Here is a 20,614-nt window from a genome sequence, read left to right on the forward strand (position 1 = left end):
AAGAGCCTGACATCTGCTGATTCACCATTCATTCATTCATTTCTCCAATGGATGGGGTTCACATATTAGGAAGCTACGCAAATTCAAAAGAAATAGTTCTGAGTATGAATGCCTGCTCTGCAACCTCTAATTCTCAGGTGAGTCATCCTATATAGACTCAGGATGTCCATTTGGCCACAGATCAATTATGTTCACCAATATGGTTGAATAGAGCTAAATTTTTATTTCCATCTGGCCTCTATATTTCTCAATGCGTTCTAGATTCAGAGGTGGAGGAAAGAGATACGATCAACAATGAACTATCACATATAACCAGACATGTTTAACATAGGATAACAGTTTAATAAATACAGTACAGACATGAAACAATATGAACTCATAAAATTTATAATTCTTTTAACAAAAAGAGACAAAAAAAGATTTTTTACATAATCCTAAATAAATGTTAAAAAGCAGAAATACAATATGGTATACTCTGTGAATGCCTCTGAAAAAAGTAATGAATCATGCAAGCAAAAAATGTAAAGTATTATGCAAAGAAATAAAGCTAAAATAATGAGAAAACAGATTTTTCATTTTTTAAAAAATCTTCTTAATGTTGTTATAGTATCTTTTGGTACCAATGACTCAAGACAAAACCTGAAAGGAAATGTGTAGAGAAAAGGAGCTCCTGGAATAGTGTGACTCCAGATGTTTTTAATACCTTTTTATTGTCACTATAATGCTACATCGTGTACCAAAAGAAATTTTAAATCAATAAACCTAAATCAGAATACTTCGAGCACCCTAACCTCCTGTGTATACTGGGAGTTCTGTGTCCAGGAAGCCATCTATCTTATTTTCTGCTCATCGGAGGCAGCAGCCGCAAGCCACTCTTGCACTGAAGTGATCCATTTAGGTAAGCTGAGACTCTCAGATCAGAAGCCTCACTGGCTCCAGGTCATGGTCAGAAGCTTTCAAGTAATCAATGAAACCCTCAGGTAGCCATGGGCTCAATTCCCCAGGTTACCACCAGGAGCCTCAATACAGCAATGTCCTTCCTCTCTACAAACTGCTAGCAACATTCCTAGATTCATTCTCCACTGACTCTCACACAATACTCAAACAAAACTCCCATTTAACTGGAAACCCTCCTCCCACCCTCACTCCAACTTTACCCACTCTCTCTCTCTGAGATCCACTTAATAAAAAAATGTTAAAAATACTGATTTTGTTAAAAGTTTTGCTTGGACTAAGCCTCTTCTAACGTATCTAGTATTTTAAGAATTCAGCTATTAGTAAACAGAAAATAACCTTTTCTCTCTACAAGGAACTCTGGCTGAAGAAAAACAAAACAAAATTCAGCATAAGCTTTTGCTGAAATTATAAACTAAAATATGGAAAAGGAAAATAACTTTGGTTTCTATTTATAATTTTGTAAGTGTTTTATCCAGGGACATGAGTATAAAACCTTACAGCTTATGAGTATTATTTTGAGATAGTTTTCCTCACCTCATTGTGTATCTGAATTCCATCTACCCTGTAAGGCTCCAATACATGATGCCTTGTTTTAACTTCCCCATGAGGGAGTTTTACCTTTTCCATGAAGTTTAAATAATGGCTAAAATGTATTAAAACTCACTGCATGGCAGGCACATTAGCTTTCATTTAATCTGCACAATCCTATGAGGTAGATATTATTTTCCCCAATTTACAGACAAAGAAACAGAAGCACAAAGAGATTCTAAGTAATTTTGCCCAGGTTACATAGCCAGTTAAGTGGTGGACCCAGGATTTGAATTCAGGCAATCTTGTTCCAGGCATACAACTATGTCATTTGACCTCTCTCCTAAACACTCTGGTCTTCCCAGAGGCCGCAGCCTACCAATCGCTCCCTTCTACTGTACTTGTTACATATGCCCCACAATAAGCTTATCACGCTCTCTGCATACTCTGTTGTTTTCTTATTTGCTTCATATGTGTTTGCACTTGCTGCCCAACTAAATTATAAGTTCCTTGCAGGCAAGGCAACCATGACATTTGCTTCTTGTCCCTACTTCCAGCAGAATGCTGTGTATAATACATTCAGCTAAGAAGCTGACTGATTTAAATCCCTGGCAATTTCTGTAGCATAAAGACAGGGTTTTTTTCTATTTTTTAAATGCAAAATATAATTAAAAAAGGAGCAAACTGACATACTCAGGCATGATGACAAGGGAATTCTACAGAGGGAAAACTGGGCATAATCCTGCCCTTGCTATAAACCCTAAGGGACATGAAGCCACAGGCTATGATTCAGCAAAATTAACACCTGAAGGATAGCTCATGCCACCAGTGACAGATTTAGCAATATTAAAGTTAGGAAAATGACTAGCTATATTTATTTTTCTTCCTAATGCATCTCCCCTGATGAGTCATATCTATAAAACTGACAGACCAATGTTTTTCCATTTCCTAAGAGACTTACATTTAAAGAAAATCAGATGAAGTTTCTTCAGCATATGTATAATCAGTAAGCGACAATCTGTGTTATCAGGAATAGCACACATAGGGAAACACATACTAAAATCAAAAAGGCTTCCAGGCCTGGCAAGCATAACAAATTTTAAATAATGTTTTTCAATCTATCAAAATGAGAAAAATAGGAGTTCAAAGACATGAAAAGTCTTGCAAAGCACACTCTAATCGGCCCATGTACTAAGGCACTTCAGAGTTAACCAAAAAACTTAAAACTGGATATTAAGAAGTACACAGACCATAAGTAAAAGAAAATATCCTTAGTAAAACAGGAATTTTACTCAAACATTCTAACAACATAAAAATCTGGGGGACTACAGGTCTTAAGATAATTTTCAGAAGATAAAGGAGAGAGGATTAGGGTTTTATGGGCTTCTTACTGAACACCAATTGTCCAATGCACTGCTAATAGTTTTACTTTACCCACAAATAAATAAATAACAAAAAATTTTGCTAGCTTTCTACACAGCTGAGATCTCTCTGGAAAAGGCTAATGTGATCATGAAACACACACACACAAATCATGATTATGGGATTTAATTTTTTTTTTCTTTTAGCATCTGTTAGCTCTCTAAAGCCAACCAAGTTGTGTGGCAATAGAAGCAAAAGCAAACCAGTGTTTCTTGTAGGATGAGATAGATGGTCTGTCTTTTTTATGGGCTCTAAATGATTAAAAACAACATTTAATGCCACTTACTTGCACACTTAAAAATGGTTAAAATGGTCCAAAAAAAACTGAATGAGATTTTAAGTCAATGAATGAAATGAGAAAAAAATCACTCTGAACTTAATGTAAAATGGTATTCCAAGATGCAAACTAATGCCTTATTTTCAAATCATAGTTAAGATTTTTTTTCCCAAAACTGTGGATGCTACATTACATATAGAATTGGAAATTAATTATAGGTCCCACCTTGAGATCTGGAAAGCAAGTAAATACCATATTCTTAATCTGGCCCCCAATTCCAATCATACCAAACCACCATGTTTGGTAGAGTCCATCTCTAAAAACCAGTACCTCTGTGTAAAGCTGAATGGTGACTTCAATTACAACTCATTCTGGCCTGCTCTTTACTTGGCTGTCACACCACCAAAGCAGAGTCTATAGCACTGTTATTTCACAAACAACGCAAGCTTCTTTTTTTCTCTCACACAACATACACAACTAAGGAAGTAGAAAACAGAACTGAAAACACCACTAGGTTTAAAACAACACAGATCAAGGAGTTTCCTCTCTCCTTTGGTTTACCAAAAGTAACATGCCAAAGGCCCAACTACTAAAAACACAAACCTTTCTAAGGGCTACTCTTGCCCACATTTTTCTTATACATTCTGATGTTTTGCTGCACTGGGAGGTGAAAATCTGTCATGGTTTTAACATCCACCTACTACTTACAGAATCCCTACAGCCAGAGGGGGAAAAAAAAAGCGGGGGGCGGGAAGCCAGGAAAAAGAAAAAAAAAAAAAAAAGAATCCCTACAGCCAAAGGAAAACTTACCTCTGCAAAATGTGTTGATGTGCTATTGTCTATCCGGCTGCCACCACCACCTAAAAAACTGAAGAGAAAAAGGAATGAGTACTGATTCTATTCCTAGGAACAAGCTTCCCTCCCAGAAGCTAAATATAGAATGGTACAATGAAAACAAGGCCCAATAAGGAAAAATAACTCATCCCAACGTGACACCTACGAAGGAAATTATGAAGAACTGGCATGTGGATTAATCTATGAAAAATATTGTAACAAACTACAAAATCAAGTACAAATCAAGTGAAAAATTGGAAAGACGGGCCACCACAGAGTAGGAAGAAGGAACCACAGCCAGCAGTGCAATTCAAATTTGACCTAGCAAAAGAAGAAAAACATTTATTCTCAAGGAGGCAAAGAAATAAAACAAGATTCTCAAAATAATGTTTGCTAAAAAATCATTCAACCACCAGGTGAACACAACATTTGAGCCTACTTGGGAATGATTAAATATAGTACTATAAGGGGTCTGGTACTACAGTTAGCACATTATAAAAGATCTCAAAAATATTTTTTTCTTGATAGTTTATCCTATTCTTTGATTATCCTACCCATCCTTCAGGACCCATCTCAAATGCTACCTCCTCCATTAAGTCTTTTCTGAACTCACCAACCAAATGAGGATCCACACCCCTCTGCACTCTGACTTTGATTCTAAATTCTACCTTATTATAAATATCTAGAATTTATCTCATCCACTTCTAAACCTTTCCCTCCTTTCATAAATATAAATTCAGGGCGCCTGGGTGGCTCAGTTGGTTAAGCGTCTGCCTTCAGCTCAGGTCATGATCCCAGGGTCCTGGGATGGAGTCTTGCATCCGTCTACCTCTCCCTCTGCCTTTTCTCTTTGCTCATTTTCTCTCTCTCTCTCAAATTAATAAAGAAAACCTTAAAAACATATATGAAAATAAAAAACATATATGTATCTATAAATTCAGAGGGTAAAGACTTGTTAATACCACAAATATATATATGAAGTGTTTATTGTGTGTCAGACATTATACAGAGCACTCATCACTTTTGAAAAACCCTGCAAGTCACATCATATATTGATTAACTTGAAAATAAAAGTTGTTGAGTTAATATTGAATGTGTAAATAGGGGCGCCTGGCTGACTCTGTCGGTAGAACATGTGACTCTTGATCTCAGGGTGTAAGTTCAAGCCCCACGTTGGGTGTAGAGATTACGTAAAAAAAAAAAAAAAGATGTGTAAACAATAAAATAACTACTCTTAAAGACTACGGAGAAATATTAGATCCCACTGTTCCCATGAAATCTGCAAAAAAAGAGAGGAAAATGGCTAACATTTTGTGGGGAAAGGAATGGGAAGAATCACAAGAACTACTAGTTATCACTTTTACTTCAAGAAACACAAGCCTACAAACAAACATGTACACACACTCACCCCAAATACAAGTCTACAAACTACTACAGATAGCTTTCATTTTCAGAACACCAATCCAGGCATTGCGCTCAGCTAACTGAGGAAACAAACACACTTTGGTTAGTCTGAAACCAAAAATGAAAAAGCAGAGCTAATGCCATTTTCTATGTAGTCATGCTCAGGCCTTATTCACTAATTAGAAACCATTAAACACTTGCATTTGTTTCAGAAGTTAAAAACACTTCAAATGTAGAACAAGCCCAGATGTACTGGTGTACTTACGCTAAATAAGTAAATAATTCAACTACCACTGTGTACCCATTTTATTGCTTAAGCCTAGACAGGCTTCCCAGGCTCCTTCCTGCCTTCACTACGTTGTTTCAGGGATTCAAATATCCTTGGTTATTAAAGCTATCAACTCTATCTTTTATAGTTCTGCTCCCCCTGAAACTTCCTCAGCATTCCCTTTCCTTCAAATTCCTCCATATTTTAAGAGTGACAGGGCTGGGGCGCCTGGGTGGCTCAGTCGTTAAGCGTCTGCCTTCCGCTCAGGTCATGATCCCAAGGTCCTGGGATCGAGCCCCTCATCGGGCTCCCTGTTCTGTGGGAAGCCTGCTTCTCCCTCTCCCGCTCCCCCTGCTTGTGTTCCCTCTCTCGCTGTGTCTCTCTCTGTCAAATAAATAAATAAAATCTTTAAAAAAAAGTGACAGGGCTAATCATAGAGGAGGGATAATAAAAACAACCACACTGTTCCGAGAGATGTTACAAAGCTTAAGAAAATTTTCAAGATGCCCTTCTGATCAATGTCTAGTAGCATATGGAGCCCATTATCCAATATTTATATGTAAGGACCTATCAGTAATTTCTACCATCCACTACTTACCATTGTAATTGCTAAGTATTCAAAAATCAGCAAATGTTTATGAACTTAATAGAAAGTGAATACCATGCTACCTCTAAGATACTGATTCTAAGAAAAAGATTTCTTCAACCATTTAAAACATCGATCTTTCAAAAGACATAAAATCTGTACATTTGAGCATTTGCTACTAATAGCACCTGTACAGGTCAATCTTTGGCCTACAAAGGCACAAATAAAAGAATTAAATCAAGTGAAAGCAGGATCCATAAAATTCATAGTTCCTTTCTAAAAAAAGCTTCATCTGGCAGGTAATCACTATCTGCATTTATAACCATATTTTGTACACAGGGCTAAAGAAACCAGGATTACTACTCCAAAAACTTAGGGAAAAAAAAAAAGTCCATTAACTGCCTCCCAACAACCAATATGCTCTTTAACACATGCAGAGCACAAGGGTTTGCAATAAGTATTTGATGCCATTATAACAGCACACATAAAAAGCTGCCCCAAGTTAGCATGCTATTCACAAAAAATTGCTCATTTCATTGTCATGTTAATCTTACAGGTTTAGGGCTGGTATTGTTATTTAAAACCAAGATTATTAGATCACCATGTAAGTGTACCAAACTTGATCCCATGCCATATCCCCCAGAAGCTCCAGTTCATTTATATATATATAATTACCACTCATTAATAAAGTTAAACTAATAGTACATACTGTAAAATGTGTAGTTTTTCCTGGTTGTGGAAGGGACCTTCAACTTTAGAGTCTGCCAACAGCAACAGTAAAGGAATTATTTACGGCCATTAAAATCTCCAAAGTCACTCCAAGATTAAAAGAAGCTTCAGATTACAGGTTCTTTTAATCCAGTCAGATTTCTTCAATTGTTCGACCAAATTATCTAATCACAAAGCCACAAAAGAACAAATGTGCCAAAAAAGGCCATCCTACCAATGCTATTCTACTTTTTATTAAGTTTTTATAGTTTTATTCATATTAACCAAGAAGTATTATAAAATACTGTCACCTTCAGAAATAGTTCCCCCTTTTATGGGTTTTATATCTTTAATAAGACCAATAGCGAGCCGGGCGCCTGGGTGGCTCAGTTGGTTGAGCGACTGCCTTTGGCTCAGGTCATGATCCTGGAGTCCCTGAATCGAGTCCCACATCGGGCTCCCTGCTCGGGGAGTCTGCTTCTCCCTCTGACCCTCTTCCCTCTCGTGCTCTCTATCTCTCATTCTCTCTCTCTCAAATAAATAAATAAAATCTTTAAAAAAAAAGAAAAGACCAATGAGAGCCAATTTCAAGCATTATGAACCCAATTAATATTACAGCAATAAGATGGCATTAAGTCTGACTGCAATAATTTTAGTAAGCATAAGGATCCTAAGGCTTCCTCAAAGCAGAGTAATAAATAACTCAGTTTCCCTGGCTAGACCAGCCTGTTTACCTTATTAGATAGTATCTTTGTCGGAAGTCGCTCCCGAGCCAACCAAAGAGGTGTAACAGCGATTTACCTTTAGGCAACAGAGTGGTCACTAAAAACCACCCAATAATCTAAAAGGACACCAAAGACTCAAAATAAATGAAAATTTACCAGATTTACTCAGATATGGATATAGAGGTTTCAAAGGAATGCCACACACAATCAGAAGCAGTGGATCTCATCACACCCACTATCAGATCACATCCCAAATTTTCCCATTTTTATTACCCTTCCCTCTTCTTCCCTCTCTCCCTCTTATGCAGAGAGCATAAGTTTTAAGACAAATTTCTTTCTATTCATTCAGTTGATGCTGATAGAAAATAATTTGGTAACAGAATGCCTGATTTATTCACGCCTTGTACAATACCTGGAATCATCTGTCACTTCTTCAATAAAGCCTGATTCACATCTGGGACAAATATACTCCTGTAAAAGAAAGGAAGAAATAAATAAAAGTCTTTCATTAGAAAGCTAAGCATACAGTTTCAGAGTAATACGCAGTAAAAAGCTGATGTGAAGAAATGTACATGTACTTGCTGATTCCAAGGATAGTTTTTTTTATTACCTCTGGCAAATAAAGAATTTCCTAAGAAGTTCGCAGAATGGCTTCTAAGAAGTTCCCCCCTGGAGATCCCCCACTGAGAGGAAGAATGTCAGATTTTTGTTTTTTAATTTGGGTTGATTTTTTTAAAAACTGGAATAATTCATGATCTAATTTTCTCTTCAAATCTAATGAAAAATCTCCACTAGTTATCAGAACAGTATAAAATTATAAAATTGATGGGTACAACAAAAACTGTTATTTTTTTTACTATATACATGTAGAAGACACAAACTGAATCACAGTATAAATCAATTGGTAGACTAGGAATTTACAATGAAGTTTTTACAGTATCTCTAATCTATTTTTTGACTACAATGGTTATAAATAAAAGTTAATATTCTCAGGCATTTAACAGAAATATTAATTCAAATAACTGGAACAATTCCATTTAAATCAGCTTCTGTTTCCTTCAGTACCACGAATCTTTCTTTTAAATAAGTATCAAGCATTGGCACTGATAAGAAAGAATGTACTTAGAGGCGCTTGGGTGGCTCAGTCGGTTAAGTGTCTGGCCATAGGCTTGGTCATGGTCCCAGGGTCCTGGGTTAGAAGTCGGGCTCCCCCCCCCCCCCCCGCCGCTCAGCTCAGCGGGGAGTCTGTTTCTCCCTCTGCCCTCCCCCCACTCATGCTCTCTCTTTCTCTATCACTCTTATCAAATAAATAAATAAAATATTAAAGGGGTGCCTGGGTGGCTCAGTCGTTTAAGCGTCTGCCTTCGGCTCAGGTCATGGTCCCAGGGTCCTGGGATCAAGCCCCGCATCGGGCTCCCTGCTCAGCGGGAAGCCTGCTTCTCCCTCTCCCACTCCCCCTGCTCGTGCTCCTGCTCTCGCGATCTCTCTCTCTGTCAAATAAATAAATAAAATCTTTAAAATATATATATATATTAAAAAAGAAAAAGAAAGAATACACTTTAAAGGCGACTAGGTGGCTCAGTCAGTTAAGCTCTGACTCTTGATTTCAGCTCAAGTCACGATCCCAGGGTGGTGAGATCAAGCCCCAGCCAGGCTCCACACTCTGCATGGAGTCGCTGAGTTTCTCTCCCTCTGCCCTTCCCCCAGCTCATGCACTCGCTCCTGTGCTCTCTCTCAAATAAGTAAATCTTAAAGAAATTAATAATAATACACTTTAAAGACTACCTTATCATAGTTTTTTTTACCATCCTAAAGTATTTATTTTATTAATCATCACTTATCATACTTCTTAAAAATATATTTTAACTACCTATTAAAATAGACATTTTCAACTATCTTCTTGCTCCCTGTATTCTCTAAATCCTAAAAAACTTTGTCTTATCAGAAAGTGACATAAGCCGTATTTGGCTAGTCAAAGACAGTCAGAATGGTAACTTAAATATTCAAATGCTTTCTTAAAAGAGATCTAAAGAGGGGTGCTGGGTGGCGCAGTCAGTTAAGTGTCTGACTCTTGGTCTCAGCTCAGGTCGTGATCTCAGGATCTTGGGATCAAGCCCCAGGGTCAGGGTCCGAGCTCAGCCGGGAGCCTGCTTAGATTCTCTCTACCAGGGGCACCTGGGTGGCTCAGTTGGTTGGGCATCTGCCTTTGGCTCAGGTCATGATCCACAGTCCTGGGATTGAGCCCGAGTCGAGCTCCTGCTCAGTGGAAAGTCTGCTTCTGACCTCTCCTTCTGCCCTACCGCGCACCGCCCCCCCCCCCCCCCCCCCCCCCCCCCCCCCCCCCCCCCCCCCCCCCCCCCCCCCCCCCCCGCTCGTGCTCTCTGGCGCGCGCTGTCTCACTCGCTCTTGCTGTATCTCAAATAAAATCTTTAAAAAATAAAGGTTCTTAAAAAAAAAAAGATTCTCTCTCCCTCTGCCCCTCCCCCTTGCTCTCTCTCTAAAAAAGGAAATAAATAAATCTTTAAAAAAAGAAAACCAGGGGCGCCTGGGTGGCTCAGTCATTAAGCATCTTGCCTTCGGCTCAGGTCATGGTCCCAGGGTCCTGGGATGGAGCCCCGCATCCAGCTCCCTGCTCAGCGGGAAGCCTGCTTCTTCCTCTCCCACTCCCCCTGCTTGTGTTCCCTCTCTTGCTGTGTCTCTCTCTGTCACATAAATAAATAAAATTAAAAAAAAAAAAAGAAAGAAAGAAAGGAGGAGGGGCAAACCAAGGATAATGACCCATATATGTCTGGCACTATGGAAATCTCTCCTCTTCTTCAACATTAACACATCAAATCATCACACTAACCACCCCCCACCAAAATACTGCCAACATATATAGTCCCCACTGTCACAAAGTCTTATCAAAAAAATTCATTAGGTCATTTCTATCATTTCATCTGTAAAAGAGAAGTATAACAAACCTAGGTTAATTACCCAGAATCATTGGAAATTGGAAACTTGTTTGCACCAAACTAAGCTGCTTTCCCCCCGAGGGCCTAAAAGTTTATTGTATATAACTCTAGTGAAGATACTCAGTAGCAGGTACACTTGAACGAACTGCTTCAGATGTTCCACTGCCTGTTCCATCTAAAAATACCCATAAACAGAAATATTTTTCACCGTTAATCGTCTGAATCAGGAATAACTCCCTAAGTATAGCCTAGGCCTGATGCTTACCCACTTAGAAGAATAGCACAAGAGTGCACTTGTAATATTGAAGACAAAGGGAGGTTTTAATGCATTATTTTCTTTTCCTTCTTAAAATTCAAGGGATCAATTATCAAAATATGTGAGGTTTTAGCAGGACAATGAGCTACAACAAGCCAAGACTTATTTATATTAAGTCCCACACTGAAATGTGCATACTCTTGAACTTTATGCAAATTTGTAGCCAATATTTATTCAAGAACATGAACTAGACTTTCTACTTATTTCCTAATTCCCACAGCTTTGCTTTTCTACATGTTCACTATCAGCATCTAAGCAGTTTTTTTATTTTACCTAAAACAGAAGCCTATTTACCCCAAAGATACAAATGTAGAAATCCAAAAGTGATCCCCAATGTTTATAGCAGCAATGTCCACAACAGCCAAACTATAGAAAGAGCCCAGATGTCCATCGACAGATGAATGGATAAAGATGTGGCGTATATATATACACAATGGCATGCTACTCAGCCAACAAAAAAATTGAAATCTTGCCATTTGCAATGATGTGGATGGAACTAGAGGGTATTATGCTAAGCGAAATAAGTCAAATCAAGACAATTATCATATGATCTCACTCATATGCGGAATTTAAGAAACAAAACAGAGGATCATAGGAGAAGGGAAGGAAAAATAAAAGACAAAATCAGAGGAGACAAACTGTAACAGACTCTTAATCACAGGAAACAAACTGAGGGTTGCTGGAGGGGAGGAGAGTGGGGAGGGGGTAAGGTAACTGGGTGATGGATATTAAGGAGGGCACGTGATGTAATGAGCACTGGGTATTATGTAAGACTGATGAATCGCTGAACTCTACCTCTGAAACTAATAATACACTGTATGTTAATTAACTGAATTTAAATTAAAAAAAAACAGAAGCCTATTTTCTGTCTTGTCTGACAGTCAAAAACTAAGATCACAATACTTAGTCCTATTCTCTTGTTCATATTCTCTGAGTATCACCTCGCAAAACCGTTCAGAAATTCCTAATTGGAAGAATTAGGAACACACAGTTTGAAACACATCATAGCTCCTAGACCAGAACCCACCACACCCTGAATTTCATGCCAGCTCACATCTGTAGGTCAAAGACACTGCTTTTTTCTAGAGACCTTTTCCATAAATCCCCTATGATCATTTCTTTTCAAACCAAGGTATACTTCATCCCTTTTCAAAAGCATCAAGTGTACCCCAAAACAAAGACAAAAGAACTCTAGATTTCTGTTTCCAGTTCCAGCATTACCTTCATGGCCTTTGTGAAGACCTATTTCTCCATCTGTAAAACTAGAGCACAAATGCTGTCCTTTTACTTGTCTCCCCAACTCTACTTCAGGAAAACAAGAAAGTCGCACTCATTCATGTGGCCAACAACTCATTTAAAAGGAAGATGAAAGTTTCCAATTTAAGCATTTTGAACTCCAAAAATCTTAAGTGATTGTTCCCTTGGCTATTAATCAGAAAGAAAACCAGTTTACAAAAAAAAAAAAAAAAAAAAGGAAAAAAGAAAGAAAGAAAGAACATCCAGCTACATACAGTTTAAGTGTTATACAAAGATACCTATACAATTTAAATACTGTTTGAAGAGCTGTGATTCAGTTCCAGGCCAAAAGAACTGCTTTTATGGTCTCACTCCCTAAGAATAGTAACATACAACCTTCATCATTTTGTTCCTTCATTCCAGGTCATGACTGAACATTGACAGTATCAGGGACTCCAAACAGAAGAGTATAATCAACCAACCTTCTTCAGCACATTGTGAAACAAGGCAGAAAGTTAGGTCACATGGGACCAAACATTACTTGATACAAGCTTGATCAGATGAATAAGCAGCCAAATTTTCTAAGGAAAAAAAAAAAGGCTAAACTACAAAAATTATCAGAGAATAAGTTAACTTCATGTAACACAATATAGCCAGAACTGATTTAGTTACCATGTTCTGTGCTTGCTCCCACTAAAGGCAGCAAGAAGGACAACAACCCAGTGGCACAGATATAAAATGGTAAATGATACAAAAAGTTTGCCTTTAGCTCTGATGTGTTCCACCGGTTTGGAAGAAAACTTTTATCTTCTTGCATTCAGCTGAGGCTGACAGAATCTTCTTACATAAACTGACAACATTCATTCTCCCAGAAAACATATCTGAAGCTCTCCATTCCAAAAAAAGCATGCTTGGTAGGGAAAAAAAAATAACTTGGGATTAAAAGTCACTGAAATCATGTACAAAGTATATGTTTTAATGAAATCACTTACGGAAGTAAAGGCTCATAAAACAAACTTCTCTGAATATCCTAATCTTAGGTACTTAGCCTCGAAATAAGAACTGAACAATGTTTCAGAAGAGCCTAAGTGGTTAAAAGTAGTGAATCTATAAACAAAACTGGACTGGAAGCACAGAGAAACAAACCAACTGGGAAGTCACACTTCATCAATGAAATAGGGCCTGGAACATAAAGTTTTCAACAAATTGTAGATTCTAATAAACTCCTCTGAGCAATTTTAATGTGGAGCATTTCTTAAACCATGTTCCACAAGATATTAAATCAGTGGTCTGTTAAAAAGAAAAATCTGGAAAAGGTTGGATTAAACAATATTATTAAGTATGTTGCTTTACTGAATGATTTTTCAGAACCATTAATATGCCATTCTGTGTGGTAAAAGGGGAAATGGAGGAATGGAGACAAGAAGATTTAGTATGTAGCATTCTACCATGATTCTGAATTCATAGTTAAGTCTCCTGGCACACAGTTTTGAGAAACACCGATTTAGACTGATCTCCTGATTTTTAGATTCCATAAAGCAGTTCAATTTTAAAGCTTTTATTTAAGTAATCTCTACATCCAACATGGGGCTCAAATTCATGACCCCAAGGTCAAGAGCCACATGCTCTTCCGACTGAGCCAGCCAGGCACCCCAAAGCAGTTCAATTTTAAAATTTAAAAATTAAGAACCCACACAAGATTGTCAACTTTTCTATTCTGCCAAGTAAAAACTTTTTTTTTTTTTTTTAAAGCATCAACACTATCACCGTCATTTCATTTTAAAAGTATCAGTTTAGGGATGCCTGGGTGGCTCAGTCAGGTAAGCATCCGCCTTGGCTCAGGTCATGATCCCAGGGCCCTGGGATGGAGTCATCCATCAGCAGCCTGCTTCTCCCTCTGCCAGCCACTCCCCCTGCTTGTGGGCTCTCTCTCGCTCTCTCTCTCTCACAAATAAATAAAACAAAAAAAATATATATCAGTTTAAAACCAAAAAGGTAGGAATAAAGAAGACCTTTAGATTACATTAAGTAACAGTCTTTTAAATAAAATAATTTATCACCATTCTCCTTTCTATCATGTGCCCACGAGAGCAATCCCTGAACCTCTGATGTATACCTCTTCATCTAAATACAATGGTACAGACATTCCATCAATGAGATAAGAGAACTTTACAAATACAATCTAATTCACTTCAGGGACTCTCTCAGGTCAGTAAAGATCACATACAAACTGACTGATCAGAGTAGTCATTGAGCTTTACAAAGTAAGAAAATAATGAGTTAAGTGAAGAACTTTAAAAATTAAAAGAAACAAAGACTTTATAAGAATAGCCCTGGGGGTGCCTGGGTGGCTCAGTCGTTAAGCGGCCTTCTTTAGCTCAGGTCATGACCCCAGGGTCCTGGGATTAAGGACCGCATCAGGGTCCCTGCTTGGCGGGAAGCCTGCTTCTCCCTCTCCCACTCCCCCTGCTTGTGTTCCCTCTCTCGCTGTGTCTCTCTCTGTCAAATAAATAATAAAATCTTAAAAAAAAAAAAGAATAGCCCTGAAAATCAAATTATCCCAGGCCAAATTTACCTGTCACAGAATCCCAAGTCTTCAAAAAATGAGGTTTTACTTTATTCAATCAACATTACCAGCATTAAGAGTGTACTGTTTTGTTTCATTTAACAAAAGAAAATCTCAGCATTGCTTTATATTATAATGTCCTCAATCTTAATATTTTCAAGATTGTTCATTATCATAAAACAAGATAATATACTTTGTAACTTATAAAGGAGATTCATTTCAGAAGTAAAATCTATATCCCAGTAAGATTCGGGGGGGGGGGTTCAGTGGGTATGACATGATCTATGTGGGAAAACTACAGAACAAAATTCCTTCATACAAAATCCAAAAATATCCAAAAGCTCAAAATCATAAACCAACAGGAATAAACACAACTGCCTCATTTTACAGAGGAGGAAAACTAAGGCCCTTGAAAGATTCAGTAATGGGGCACCTGGGTGGCTCAATTGGTTAAGCGTCTGCCTTCCGCTCAGGTCTTGATCCCAGGGTCCTGGGAACCAGCCCTGCTTCTCCCACTCCCTCTCCCTCTGCAGCTCCTCCTGCTTGTGCACTCTCTCTCTCTCTCTGTCAAATAAACAAATAAAATCTTAAAAAAAAGAAAGAAAAAAATTGCTTAAAAAAAAGATTCAGTAATTTGTTTAAAGATTTAAATGAGACTTTTTCCCCCACAGTGCTATAGTACTATTTACATATAATAAATAAAAACACATGTAGAAAGGTCTGATAACAGTTGCAAAAGGAGGGCTAATAGTTAGTTCTACAGCTTACAGCCTGTTTGTTTATTCTGAAAGCCCTATCCTTTTAAACAGCTCTTAGACCTACAATGGGCAAAAATACATTTGCTCTAATACTAAGATAATCATTATTTTACTCTTCAAACAGAAAGTCCAAAGGAGGGGGAAATATTTAAATCCTAATTCCACTACTCATTTATCCCAACCTTTTATGATCTCCTTACTTCTTGACATAGTCTTCCTAGTACAGCTCCTAAAATACAGTAGGCACCAATAGTTCTTGAATGAATGCAAATAGAGCACTGTTATTACTAAATGATCTAATGCCTATATATTTTGATATCATCAAACACAAACCAATTTCTAAGCACTATACTTCACAGTGTATAAGTGTAACCTCAAAGAAAATATCCAGACTTAGGGCACCTGGCTGGCTCAGTCGTTAAGTGTCTGCGTTTGGCTCTCAGGTCTTGATCCCCAAGGAAGCCCCGCATCCGGCTCCCTGCTCAACGGGAAGCCTGCTTCTCCCTCTCCCACTCCCCCTGCTTGTGTTCCCTCTCTTGCTGTGTCTCTCTGTCAAATAAATAAATAAAATCTTTTTAAAAAAGAAGAAGAAGAAGAAAATATCCAGACTCAATTATACTCAGAAGAGAAACAGACATACTTCTGGACCCTTTTATTTTATAGCAATAATGTTACAGGCTGAGACAGACCTATCCACTGAACTTATTAAAAACCTTGGGAACTCGGGCGCCTGGGTGGCTCAGTCATTAAGCGTCTGCCTTCGGCTCAGGTCATGATCCCAGGGTCCTGGGATCGAGCCCTACATCGGACTCCCTGCTCAGCGGGAAGCCTGCTTCTCCCTCTCCCACTCTCCCTGCTTGTGTTCCCTCTCTCACTGTGTCTCTGTCAAATGCATAAATAAAATCTTAAAAAAAAAAAAAAAACCTTGGGAACTCTCAATCTGTTCATCTAATACTGACTGTATGTTAAAAAGAATGCCAGCATAATATTAAAACAAGTCTCCCTCATTGAATCAGCACCTACATTTGGCACAGAATAAATACACCAGTAATTTTAGTGAATGATAAGACTGAAAAATTTAGGGAATTCAACACTTTTATGATTCTCACTTATTAACATTACTTTCAACCACTTTTTAATCTAAAATATGCAAATTAAGACTAGCAGTGAAAATTAATTTGCTGGATTTTTTTATGTTATTGAACAAAAGTAACTGTACCATTATAAATAACTTTTCACACTACATCAGCAATTGAAATTAACAGCAATTTTTTCAAACCAACAGGCTTAACATACAAAATTTCCATTCCTCAACCTAACTTAACTGGGAACACTAATGCCTCTGAAGATTCAATAGTGACCATATTACAAGATCAAACCTAACAGCTGGCACTGGAGATTACAATCAAAGAACCAACAATTAAGTGTGAGAATAAAGTACCTCATACCACCACTTAAATTACAGAAGATTCACCAGAAGCAGCTAAGTTCCATTCAAGAAATTCAGTTACAAATGATTACTTTGCTTAAAAAGCCAATGAGGTGTGGGGCGCCTGGGTGGCTCAGTCAGTTAAGCATCTGACTTGTCTCAGGTCCTGATCTCAGGGTCCTCCCCGCTCAGCAGGGAGTCGGCTCGTGCGTGCGTGCGTGCGTGCGTGTGTGTGCGCTCTCTCTCTCTCTCTCATTAAATAATAAATTTTAAAAGCCAATCAGCTGTTCAGATGGAGAGCAGGTAACTATGAAAAGCTCTTCTACTTATAAGCTGTCAGATATACAAACAAAGCTACATTCAAAAAAACAAGAGGCTCAACTCTGGCCCCTAACTAATGATAAGTGGTCCATCAGACCCCTGCTTTGAGCCAAACTTTTATTCAGTAATCTACAGGTTTGTGCTCTGTTTTAGGGTGTTTTATGAACACTAGTACCCCCATGATTTTCAACATGTATAAAAGCAGAAAGTGGTAAGAAGAAAAGGCCTACAGTTAAATTCCTTCACTCAACAAATAATGAATGAATGAATACTATGCACCAGGCACCATTCTAACCACTGATGAAGAAGTAACAATAATAAGAGTGGTGAGGAAATAAATTTAAAGGTATACAGGAGGAATTGTCTAAAAGAAAAATAAAACAAATCTAAAGGACAAACTCCGAATCTTTCAACATGTGGAAAGTATTGCACTAACGTAGGAAATAATAAGAGAAAAGAAGAGTAAATGATAAAATGGGAAAATGTTTTCCTGTATAACTAGAAGGCATTCTTAATGAAGAAAATACAATCATCTAGGGGACATTCTGGATATCCACTGGGACATTTTGGATATCTGTTGAACTGTTTTGGCTATCACAGCAATTTAAAAATGCTACTGATATTTAATGGAAAGAGGCAGAACACATAGGAAATTGCAGCACAAATAAATGTTTCTATTCTCAAATGTCATATGGATAGTTAAGTAGATTAAAAAACACCTTTATCAAAGCCTAGGTCCTACCTTCATTCTATATATGAACACCAAGTCTTTCTGCACAATTTTAATCTACACTAACTGTCCAGAAAAACTACTGAGTAAAAAAAATAAAATTATACTTTATTTGTACCTTTTCCAAAAATTGTTCACCATTCTGATAGTTTGCTTCTCATGGCATTAAAGTTGCAAATACCGTTATAACAGTCTACTCAGGTAGCTGTTACATAAATGTTTGGTGCCAATATCTACTACATTATACATGCAGTATAATATGTTATGGACAACTGAGTATTTACAGACTGAAATGTGTATCATTTTGTCATGAATTATTTTTTTATTTATTCTTTATCTTACACCTACAGAATTATTTTATTTAAAAAAAACTATGTGTAGGAAAGTTGTGCTATGTGAATTTCATTTCATTAAAAGGAACATTTCAAAATATTTATCATAAAAAGAAGACACTGGGTCTAATTAGGTCTGAGAGGCTAGAAGATCAGCATCAATATAGGATACCTGGAGGTCTCAGTTAATCCAGAAAAAGGCATTAAAGGACATGTAACTACGGGATTTTCTCCTTATTTTGACAATATAAATTCTAAGCATGGTGAAAAGCAAACATGCTGAAACCTTTACTGGAAGATGGTTCTCTAGATTTAAAGTCTGTTCAAATCTAAACAATATCAAGGAAAATGACAAAGAGGTAAATATATGATAACTTGTCTATAAGAACTTCTCTGTGACACTTGCTGAAATTGTCAAGGAGAGAGATTACCTACCTTAACAGATTTTCAATAAAAACAAAACTAAGTGGCCTATTTGGGAAAAGAGGCTGGACAATCTATTTAACATACAAGAAAAGTGTGCTTCGCTAAAAATCATGAGAACCAATTCACTTCTGTTTGATACACATGCACCTCGACACCGCAAAGGAATTTTGACTTGCTAACAATTGAACTTAAAAGAAGAATTAAAAAAAATTTCAGAATCTAACCTAAACTTCTGCACATGAAACTATAAGAACTACCTAAAATGTTTCTACTATGGCAAAGGTCCTATTTCTCCACCAAGTAAGTATTTGCTCGTTCCCACACTACCTTTTAATCCAAGACTACATAGCTCCATTTCTCTGAATGCTCATTCAGGCTTCCAAGAGGTATACCTCAATATTATTTTACAGTAGTATATACTAAGGTAAACAGAGAGGGTCAGGTGACTCAGCTCTAAACACCTGAAGTATCAGAACAAGGATTGATAATTCAATTCACCCTCTCAGCCAAGAGTTTAAAGAAACTGAAAGTTTAAACACAAAATCTCCTGAGTTCATGACACTTCTAAGAGAGCTGTAAGAGAAAGAGAGAAAGTAAAACCTTACTAATGCTAAGATGAACTATAAAGAAACTAAGTTAGGCTTGTTGTCTGCTTTTTGCCTTGTTTTCAAACTGGAATTTCCAGATGTCTTACTAAGTTACAAGTGGTGTTACTACCTCAATTAATTCCCAAATGACAAAAAATTTGGATACTTTTCTTTTAGAAGTTGCCCTACAGTGTGTAACTTGAGAGGAGTGATCCAATTCCTCTGGTCTCAGTAACCACAAGGAGAGAAAATGACCCTAACAGATACAGCTATAATGGAATATCAGCCACTAAGTACTGTTCTAAATAATCCCTCCCATCAGGGCTTTGGCTAAAATTATATGGTCTCAATTATCTTACTGAAAATTCTCATCAGTATCCCAAAATTAGAAATCAAAGCCACATCAGAACAAAATCTTATACACCACGGATACAAGAGGACAATCTCTTTATCCTTCTACACCAGGGTTCTTCAACCTCAGCTCTCTTACCATTTTGGGCCCAATAATTCTTTGTTGTGGGGAACTATCCTGTGTATTGTAGCATGTTAGCAGCATCCCTGGCCTCTGCCCACAAGATGCCAGGAACAATTCTCCCCCCCTGCCCCCTGCAATCGGAACAACCAAAAATGACTACAGACATTACCAAAGGTTCTCCTGGGGAAGAACACTGCTTCCAGCTGAGAACCACTGTTTTACACTATCTCCTTTATTGCTTATTATTAGGCTGTGAAGAGATTAAAAAAAAAGCATCCACAGGCTTATTCTTAGACCCCTTCTAATCTGACTATAGAGAATTAGAAGCAATCCACATCTTCTTTCCTCTTCTAGTAAGATAGATGGTGAAAGACCTTAGCATCTCCTCCCTGAATGTATGTAAAGGTCACAAAAAGCCAAGTAAACATAAAGAAACACAAAGTGTTAGCATTCAGTTGGTACTTCCCAAAAAAGTACAAGGGATTTTATCTGCAATGAGTTTAAGATTTTTGTTCTTCTTCATACTGAAAAAAATCCCCAAACAATGAATCATGGAACACTACATCAAAAACTAATGATGTAATGTATGGTGATTAACATAACAATAAAAATTTAAAGATTAAAAAAAAAAATCACCAAAATTTCCCCAGTATATACATGTCTATTTATCAGTAGAATTTCAAGGCCAGAACTAGCCTTCTACTTATAAGACGTATTTTTTATTCCTAGATCCTGGCATGAAATATATTTACTGACACCATATATTCAAACTTCA

The 20,614-nt window shown here is 37.5% G+C and overlaps 1 protein-coding gene across 1 annotated transcript in view; it reads right to left on the reverse strand.

Annotated features, from left to right (window-relative positions):
- Positions 1-20,614, reverse strand: part of RNF115 (ring finger protein 115) — a 65,065-nt gene that overhangs the window by 39,038 nt on the left and 5,413 nt on the right. The window contains 2 exon segments of the mRNA XM_027609446.2: positions 3,995-4,052; positions 8,122-8,180. Of these exon segments, the coding sequence (XP_027465247.1) occupies positions 3,995-4,052; positions 8,122-8,180 (117 nt within the window).

The sequence above is a fragment of the Zalophus californianus genome, chromosome 4 (assembly GCF_009762305.2).
Source record: "Zalophus californianus isolate mZalCal1 chromosome 4, mZalCal1.pri.v2, whole genome shotgun sequence".
Classification (NCBI taxonomy): domain Eukaryota; kingdom Metazoa; phylum Chordata; class Mammalia; order Carnivora; family Otariidae; genus Zalophus; species Zalophus californianus.